This window comes from Plasmodium malariae (assembly GCF_900090045.1).
Source record: "Plasmodium malariae genome assembly, chromosome: 13".
NCBI lineage: Eukaryota > Apicomplexa > Aconoidasida > Haemosporida > Plasmodiidae > Plasmodium > Plasmodium malariae.
In genome coordinates, this window is record NC_041787.1 from 818810 (window position 1) to 829259 (window position 10450).

The 10450-nt window shown below is 25.5% G+C and overlaps 3 protein-coding genes across 3 annotated transcripts; 1 reads left to right on the forward strand and 2 right to left on the reverse strand.

The window, feature by feature from the left end:
- Positions 1-1420: 1420 nt before the first annotated feature.
- Positions 1421-3500, reverse strand: PmUG01_13025100 (conserved Plasmodium protein, unknown function; the record flags this gene model as incomplete). Its single annotated transcript, XM_029007226.1, has 4 exons — positions 1421-2233; positions 2610-2791; positions 3189-3264; positions 3411-3500. 4 exons carry the CDS (start codon positions 3498-3500, stop codon positions 1421-1423), a joined length of 1161 nt encoding a protein of 386 aa, XP_028863637.1.
- Positions 3501-6788: 3288 nt separating this feature from the next.
- Positions 6789-7832, forward strand: PmUG01_13025200 (ribonuclease H2 subunit B, putative; the record flags this gene model as incomplete). Its single annotated transcript, XM_029007227.1, has 1 exon — positions 6789-7832. One exon carries the CDS (start codon positions 6789-6791, stop codon positions 7830-7832), a length of 1044 nt encoding a protein of 347 aa, XP_028863638.1.
- Positions 7833-8890: 1058 nt separating this feature from the next.
- Positions 8891-10183, reverse strand: COX15 (cytochrome c oxidase assembly protein COX15, putative; the record flags this gene model as incomplete). The annotated part of the gene is made up of 1 exon (XM_029007228.1): positions 8891-10183. One exon carries the CDS (start codon positions 10181-10183, stop codon positions 8891-8893), a length of 1293 nt encoding a protein of 430 aa, XP_028863639.1.
- Positions 10184-10450: the final 267 nt, after the last annotated feature.

The window sequence follows — 10450 nt, forward strand, 5'->3', positions numbered from 1 at the left end:
TGCCTTTTCACCATATGCCTTTTCACCATATGCCTTTTCACCATATGCCTTTTCACCATATGCCTTTTCACCATATGCCTTTTCACTTTATGCCTTTTTATTATTTTCCTAGTTACTATTTGCCTTTTTATTAATTGTTTAATACCCAATTGAGCTGTATTTTTTCAACTTCCTCATGCATAGACTGAGCGCACTTGAGGTGACAAAAACAATTTTGTTATTTTAGATTTGCAAAGATAACCTCTTTTGCATTAATATTAATGAAATATTTCATATTAAATGTACATCGGCATATGTACATATATATGTACCAGTTTTCTAAGTTTATAATTAATTTTACTCACGTGCACAATATTAACTTGCAAGATCTTATGTGTAATTCATTTCGTTCACATGGGATAAAAAATAAAAAATAAAAAAAAATAAAATAAAAAAAAAAAAAAAAAAAAAAATGAATAAAAAAAGTATGACACAAAAAACATGAGAAAAAGAAAAAAAGACAACACACATAAAATTAACAATCAAATTGTCTATCGAATTAACTTCAAGTTAAAAATGGTAGTAAATTTCGCAAAAACAAAAATTAATAACTAAATTTGCTTAAAGGGACATATGTGATAATAAGCCAAAAAATGTAACTACATACGTACTTACATGCATACATACATATTTATATATATATATATATATATATATATATATAAAGCTAAATTAACAAACAATTTACTAAACAAGTTTAAAAAATACACATTTATTGAAAAGATAAAATGATGTTATAATAAAATGCGCATATAATAATATAAAAGAAGCAATATTCACAAAAAAATATTTTTACAAAGGTGTTTCTGCATTTTTTGCACAAAAAAGTGCTCACACTGCTATTAGTGAATTAAATATATTTTCATGTATATGTACATACGTACATACTTACGTATATATGTGCATATGTATATGTATACATCTATATACATGTGCATATGTATATATATATGATATGTTGACTGTACCCAACCAACGGCGTTTGGTGCTGCAGAGACAAAAATAACAAGAACAAAAAAAAAAGACAAATAAAAATAAAAGTTTTACTTTTTTTAACAATGAACCTCACGAAATACATGCGTGGTATCGATAAATTAAAGTAGTAGATATCACAAACTTAAAACATCAAAAAAAGGAAAATAAAATATTTATAACTCTTTTCGAAGAGTAAAATTACGTACTTTTAACAAAAATATGCATTTTTAAGGTACCGTTTAGAGTATATATACTTACATATATATGTATACACACATATACATACATGCACATTTACGCATATATTTGTATATATATGCGTATGTATATAAGGACCCTAAAACTAGTGTATGCGCATGCACATACCTATGTGAACCCTGTTGCGGACCATTTACAGAGAATTTGTTTATTTTACAAGAGTTTTACTACGGTAAACCTTATTTTTTGATATGTTGTCCTTATTACTAGATTTCTTTATCTCTAAACTTTCCTTTGTGCTAAGGGAAGACAAGTTTGCATACTGCTCTCTTTTTTTTTGTTTTAGAGAATATATTTTGGAGTTTATTTTATTTTTGTTTTCATTTATTAATTCCTCAATAATATTTTTTTTATCATATTTTCTTGAGTCTACATTTTTCATTAAAAAAGACCCATTCTTTTGAGGTACAATCAAATGACTTGTGTTAGTGCTAGAATATGCATATATATCTTTACGTTTCTCCTGAATAATCTGTTCTTGTTCCAAGTTGAATTTTGTAATATCCTTGTTTAATTTGTTAATATAGCTGTTGTTCAATAGTTCGTTCTTATCCTCTACTCGTTCTTTTGCATCTTTCTCGTTTTTCTCCTTTTTCATGTATTTCTCTTCTTTCACTTCTTTCTCCTTTTTCATGTATTTCTCTTTCACTTCTTCTCCCTCTCCTCCCTCATTTTCACTAGTCATGTCATAATATACATCTTCAAAAAACCCATGTCCACTCGTAACGCAATTCTTATTATGAGAATATACATACGAATCATGATCATTTAGCTTTTCATATTCCTCATTAACATGTAGAGAATTTCCTATAAATTCGCTATCACTACGTTGTACTAGATTATCATTTTTTCTGTAAGGAAATTCGATATTTTCTTTCTTAAAAATTTCTTTTAATGAATTTGTTTCTTCTCTGAAAGGGTAATCAAAATTAAGATCTACTACTACTTTACTTTCATCCTCCTGATATTAAAAATAAATTAAGTATAATTAGTAGCATTCTCACTTTCTCCTTAAATGCAAGCCCATGCATACATACATACAAACATGCATACGTACGTACATACATACAAACATGCATACGTACGTACATACATACAAACATGCATACGTACGTACATACATACAAACATGCATAAGTACAACATACATACAAACATGCATACGTACGTACATACATACAAACATGCATAAGTACAACATACATACATAAATACAAGCGTATACATGTAAATGTATACGCACGTTAGTATGCACAGCTGTTATGCTGTCTTTCTTGTTTGTCTTTTTCCTTTGTATAAAGACTTATTTTTCCTTATGCATATATATGCATGTTAACCTGTTCTCTTTTTTTCCTTTTAATGTAATTCTTCCATTCCATTTCAGTCATTCCAATTTTTTCTGCTACATTTGCACATAGAATATCTTCAGGGTTTAATATCTTATAATTCCCTATCCACATTTTAGGTTTTCGTTTATTAGGGTAATACACAAAGGTACCCTGAACAGAGTTCCCATCGACTAGTAGCAAAAAATAAAAAGGAAATAATGCTCATTAAATAGATTCAAAAAAAGAAAAAAAAAAAAAGTAAATAATGCAAATTTAAAGTCAAAAAAAAAAAAAAAATGTGAACACTATACAGAATGTCCTATTATTGTATGTTTAAAAGAAAAAGGAAGAAAAACAGTGCACTTATGATCTACAGAAAAACAAATAAACATCATATTCACATGCACGCATACACCCATACGCACGCATCGTATTAATTGCATTGATGTATTATTCCTATTTGTTGCTGTTTATTTAAAATATAATATGCAAATCAACAAGAATTTCATAAGATATAGAAGAATTATCAATAGCAAAATTAAAACTCTATGGAAATCTCTTTTCATATTTTTTTTTTTTTTTTCTTACTCGTAGTATTATTATTTAATGCTTCGTTCATCATATTCTTAGGGAAATCAGGATCTTCTACCATTTCCGGGTCTCCCTTAAAAATGATATCATTAATTCATACATAATGTTTGCATGTGTGTAAATATAAGTATATATGCTTAAACACATACATAAGCACATGTTCAAATCGTTTTATGCCTCTCTACTAATTTTTCTTCTACTGTTCTTTTCATCAAATACCTCATTTATGGTTCTGTACTCTCCAATTTTTGTGCTTAATTCCAGCAAGGTCAATGGCTTTCTTTTCTGCTCACTTACTATATTTCCCATATTACAAATTGCACGCACACGGTACTTTATCTAAATTGTGTTATGTTTTACACTTAGAACTATGCTTCGAATTATGATATAAAGAAATATAGTGAAATATTATACAAGTGAATAAAATTAAACATAAAATATATTCACTGATTTTGTTCTTTCCGAAGGAAGGGCATAACTCCTCATTAATTTTGAAATGTATGTATGTATGTGTGTATGGGTATATGTATGTATATGTTTATGTGTAAAGTATTAGGAATAAGTGTTGCTCAATTTTCATGTTTTTCTCTTCGTTAAAAATATAACTTCAGTTTTGTGTATTCGCAGGTTATTTTTAATTATTTTATAAATTTGTACAAGAGATAGAAATTGAAAAAAAAAAAAGAAAAAACACGAAACAGACTAAGCAGCTTTAAATATACCAAATTAAAAGTGACCATATGCCCATTAAATCCCTTTCGTAGATAAGTTGTACCGTCGTTTTAAATTCTTTCTAGTGAAACTTTAAGAAATTGTGTAATTTATATGCTTCTCTCTCCTTTAAATTGTTTTAATTGCAGAATAAACATAAGAATTAAAATATATGTATGTATATATATATATTTTATTTTTATTTATTTTTTTTTTTTACAAATTGTACGAAAATTTATATTTGTAGAATTTGAAGTTCATTTTTTTAAATTGAAATTTGTAGACATTGCTTTTTCTATTCCTTTTTTCTTTTTTTCAAACCTTTTAGATTTAATGCATAATGTACCCTACGATTTTACAAGTTTGTGATTAAGCACATTAAAAATGGGAAGGCATTTTTCTTAACATGTATATGTACGTTGTAGCTTTTTTTTTTTTTTTTTTTTTTTTTTCATTTATGTTCCTTCAACGTATACAAAAAAAAAGAAAAAAAATTGAAGACCTTATTTCATACAAGACAATAAAGGTATTATATAAAAAATATATATACGTCTCAGTTGCTTATAGAAAAATAAATAACTTTTAATAGTTTTCTTATTTATTTATTTACATAAAGAACCATTTCCCCCTATCTTTTAGTAAATGTTTTACGTCCTTCTTTTAATTGAACAACCTATTTAAAAGAAGGCCAAATATAGTATAGAATATTATTATTACCTTACTATTTAGGTAACAAGCACGTGTAAAACTAACTCAAAAATAATTTTATGTGTGTGGAACATATTATGTAGTTGCGAATTTCTTTTTTTTTTTAAAAGAAATATGTCTATACCGAAGATTTAAAAAAAAAGAAAAAAAAAATTTTTTAACTAAGAAATTGAAAATATTTGCCTGTACACTACTGAAAATAGCGTGCAAATTAATGCAACATAATTTCTCTGTGTGCAGTTTTTTAGAATGTTCTGTGGATAAAGAAATATATATATATATATGTATATATCTATATATATGTATATATCTATATATATGTATCTATCTATATATATGTATCTATCTATATATATGTATCTATCTATATATATGTATATATATACATTTGAATTATATCTAATAAAAGATCTAAATATATACATGCTTTCTTTTTTTTTTTTTTGAGAGTAAGGAGCTTATATGTTAAGGGAAAAAAAAAAAAAAAAAAGTGAGCACACGTTTTCCAAATGTTATAAAACGGTATATAGTGAAAAGAACTGTAATAAATAGAACATATATAACTGAAAATGCTACAGCAAAAATTTTACTTTTTTTTTCTGATCATACTAAAATTTACACGTATATTAAAATAGGAAAGAATATGAAGCTAGGCTATTCAACAAATCTATGTAGTTGTTTTATATTTTATTCATTTTTCATTATATTTTTTATTTAATTTTTTTTTTTTTTTGGGTTCTTTTTTTTTATTTTATTCGTTTTTTATCATATTTTATTTTAATTTTATATGTTTTTCATTTATTCTTTTTACTTTAACGATTTAGCTCCTTTTTCGTTAAACCGTTAATGTGAAAATTTTGTAAAACAAAATATTAATTAGCTCTATAAGTAATATGCTAAGTAAGAAAAATTAGCTGAAACGTAAGAAGCACCAAGAATAGTACAGAATGAAAGGTGATGAGAAAAATCATTATGTATGGCATTTGCTCAAATAAAAAGTACTAGTAATACACCCTCTTAAACTCTTGGTACTTATGTACAACTGCTGAGATATACGATGTGGAGCAATTTTCTGTATTTTAACGAATGCATATAGAAATGTTCATCATACATGATAAAATATTTTTTTTAAAATAAAAAGAATATGTAATTTCCTCAGGTAAATATGAGAAATTGTCCTTTGAATTAGCAATTTGATTAATTTTAACACTAGGACATAATTTTTCCATTTTGAACTGCTTAAAGAAATGTATTTATTATCATGTGTAAGTACTGTATTAATTTATTCAACGTCGTTGAAAACGTATAGACTAGGAAATCCACACTAGTAGCTGCTCTGATCTATAATTTTAACTCTCGCACACTTTTATCAATTAATATATAGATATATTTAAACCAATTGCATCTTAACCACTTTCATTTGACTCTTAAAAATGTATGTAAAAAATTCGGCGTATTTTTAAGGCCATATATAAGTCATATGCATACATATATACATATGTTCGTGCCATGTATATATGTATGTATGCATATACGTAAAATAAGAATTTTTTAAAAACAATGAGACATATGTTCCTAAGAGAAGCCAAATATTTACGATGTGTCCCTCAGAAAATTACACGTCTTTTTTAATTTTTTTTTCCTTTTCCTTTTTTCTTCAAGTTCTTATACATTTTTTTTTTTTTTGCATAATATCATTTTTCTTTCTAACTTATTTTATTGTGGCGTGTGAAATTTCCAAAATATTCAATCTTCTTATATGATCGCAATTTAGTTTTTAAAAGATATAAGATAAATTTTCTTAAGATGTAACAAATGGAAAGCATGTATCTTCATCATCTGCTCACTTCCATATACTTAAGTTAAAAAAAAAACTTGCACATATATTTATATGTACATATGTTTAATATATATATGTTTAAATGTACAATATTTATAATATGTATAATGTGTACAGTTTGTACAGTAAGCTTTCATTTTCAGCATTGATAAGCACAAAAAAAAAAAAAAAAAAAAAAAAAAAAAAATTTAACGGTAATGCCCAAAATCCGAGCTGAGGAAAAAAAAATAAAACAATAGAAAACCAAACGTTGGACTATTTTGATAACGTACTAGGAAAAGATACTATACAATAATTCTTTCATTTCATAACCTTTGAAAGGGATACATTTTTTAAGCATGGAAAATAATAGAAGTGCATTTTTATTTCATATATTTTGCTCGGATATAAATGAAAAGGAGAAGGCAGAAAATGTTAAAGTTAAAAATTACTCTTTTATAAAATTACCAAGTGTGCCAGATCCATCAAAAACAGTACTATATTATTTTAAGCAGGAAAGTAATGAACTTTATTTATTGGAAAGGAATTATTATAACCCTAAAATTGAAACAATTAGAAATGAAAATGATAAAATAAACAAAAGTTGTGTGTCCCTATTTATTAATAACTACACTATAGAGAATGATTGTAGTTTTTCTTGCTATCCTGTGGATGCATTATACTTATTCATATCAATAATATATTATAATTGTACAAATTTTACATACACAACATTAGAAGACTACTTGGATAATATATTAAAGGATAATGAAAAAAAGAAAGTAGAAGCAACTAAAAATGTTTTATATATTTTTAAAAAAGATGTAAATAGTATAAAAGATAGATTAAAAAATGTCTCTGATGAATTGTGTGAAAATGGGAAATTATATTATAAACCGAATATGAAAAAAGTTCAAAATTTTTATAACTTAAAATGTATAATATTATTTAATTTCATAATAGAGCATAAAATAATTTTCCCTGATTATTCTCAATATATAGATAAAGATTTACTAGAAAAATATATAACTGACGTAAATACACATCCAATTAATTTAATTATCCAAAAAAAATTGAAACATATTGATAAATATAAAGAATACAAAAAATATGTAGATTCATATTTAGTACAATTTAATAACAGACATTACAAAATTAACGGGTCTAATTTAAGAACATTTATTTGGTTAATTATAAAAGGATTTATGTGCTCATCATTAAGTGAAAAAATAACCCCCCTTGATATACTCGAACACTTAAATAAAATTAAAGAAAACGAAAAAAAAAAAAAAATGCAACAAAATGAAACGTTCTCGAAAAATAAGAAACATCCATCTCAAACCCCCAGGAACCAGATGAGTATCGACTCCTTTTTCAAAAAAAAAAAAATTAAATTAAAATAAATTATAAAGTTAAAAACTACATATGCCAATTTATTCCTGCAGTATGAAAAAAAGTAATTAGGCCTCCATTTTATTCTTACATATTTAATTATAAGTAAACATCACTATGTACGTAGTAAAATACACGTGAAGAATTGTTGCTACTATAACCAAGAATGTTTAACCTTATCGTCCTTATTATTTTACTTTATTGCTTCATTACTTTATTTCTTTACTACTCTATTTATTTATTTATTTACCTTTTTTTTTTTTTCCTTGCCTTTTTATTAATCACAGTTTAAAAGGAAAATGTATAAAAAATATTTTTAAATGTTTGATCTAAATTCGTTCTCAATTTTATTTTTAAAACTGCACTGTTTTAAAGACAAACTGAAAAATATATGTATTTGTACAACCAACACATATAAGATAAATTTTTTTCTTTTATACTCTGTTACAAATGTAAGCAACAATTATATGCAACAAATATATGCAACAAATATATGCAACAAATGTAGGCAACAAATATATGCAACGAATACGTAAAAGGAGTGCATAAAATAAAATTAAAGTGTAGTGCGCCCTTTACGAAATATGAGCTAAGATATGCAATTAAAGATTTATATAACAAAAAAAGAAAACGTAAATAGAATAAATAGAATAAATAAAATAAATAGAATAAATAAAATAAATAGAATAAATTGAATAAATAAAATAAATAGAATAAATAGAATAAATAGAATAAATAGAATAAATAGGCTAAATAAAATAATTAGAATAAATAACATAATTTAAAAATCCGGCAAAACAATAATAATGCACAAGCATAGCGAAATAGTTTAAAATTATAGTGGACATAACAGAATAATGAAACTATTGGGGTATCCATTATATAAGTTAAATAGACTTCAAAATAAAATTAAGGTATATATTAAAAATGTGAAAAAAAAAGTACAATAATATTTCAATTTAACAAATAAGATAATTATATTTTAACTCTTTTGAACGGAAATAATGTAAAAATGTCCATGTATATGTAGGTATATGTACATATGTATGCATATATACCCTCAGGCTCCTCACCTGCACGTGCGCTTAATTAAATGAAGAAGAGTCGACAAAATGCAGAAACCCCCAAATTGGTGCACCAAAGCCATGTGAATAGGAACGTGATGTACTAACAGATTTATTCCTGTTAACATTTGAACTGTTGTGATAAATGGTAATGCGAAAAAGAGAAGTTTTGTTTTTCTACTTAAAGCCATTTGCTTGGAATAATAATGTAATAGGAAACTACTTAAAACAATGAAATATGCAAGCATTCGATGATTGAACTGTACTATTCCAGTATTTTCAAATAACTGCTCATACTTTTTTTTTTTGTTCATATAAAAGTTTGCTACCTCATCGGGAATATATTTATCCAACATTTTTGGCCATGTATTATAAGCATACCCAGCATCATTACCTGCTACAAAACCTCCATATAAAATATTTGAAAGAACTAAAAATGCAAAAGCAAATAATCCTAATTTCATTTTCTTGGTAACATTTCGTTTTTCATACATTTCATGCATTAATTCATTTCTTAAAAATTCGGGCCACTTTGTTATTTGGCTTTTTGAAAATTGTCTTCTTAATTTTCCTATTTCAATTAATGTTAAAGAGTTCAGAAAAAGATAACTATACATTACCGTCGCACAGAACAAATGAAAAACTAATCGATAAGGAGATACCCTTGGTGTTTTATTTTCTGTTTGTAATTTTTCAAATCCACTTTTTACCATCCACCAACCAACGAAACCTTGAAATGTCCCTAATGCAAAGAGAACACTTAAATTTTTAAGCATATTTTTTTTTAAACACTTTTTATACAAAAATAAAGCAGAACCACTCACAAAAAATAAGCCAATAGCACGACCAAACATTCTATGTAGCCATTCATTAAAAAAGATTTTCTTATATTCATCCAATGATATATTATAATGTACTTCTTTATATTCTGGTGTTGATTTATATTTTTCAAATTCTTTTAGCCATTCTTCATCATTTCGTGGATATTTTATTCCTTGAAATTTCCAGTGAGTTATTGATAATCCACTTTCAGTTAGTCTCGTATAACCTCCTATACTTATCATAACTAAAATTAATAAACTGCATATATTTAACCAAACACCTACTTTAAATTCATATCCTTCTTTTACATAATTCGTATATTTTTCAGCCTTTTTTATAATAAATAGTTCTTCTGATTTGCTTAATTTAATAAATGTGTTGAAGTTTCTTCTATGTTGCATTGTTCTTCTATTGACTCCATTCTCGAAAACCCTTCTAAGGTAATAATGCTGACGAAAAACTCTATTGAAACGCATGTTATCAACTTTTCTTTTTCTTTTTTTTTCTTATCTTTTTTTTTTTTTTTTTCTTTCCAGCTTAACATTCAGAGAAAATACTTACAGCAAAGCAGGATTTAAATAAAAATAAAAAAAAACTAAAAATTATGTGTTGCGTAAAAGTGGCGTATGCAAATATTCTCTCAAATTGGCGTGAATCGAACAACATAAAATGTGGAAAAATAAAGTAGAAAGAGGGAAAAGGACAAAAAAAAAAAAAAAAATTAGAGAAAGCAAAAAATGCAC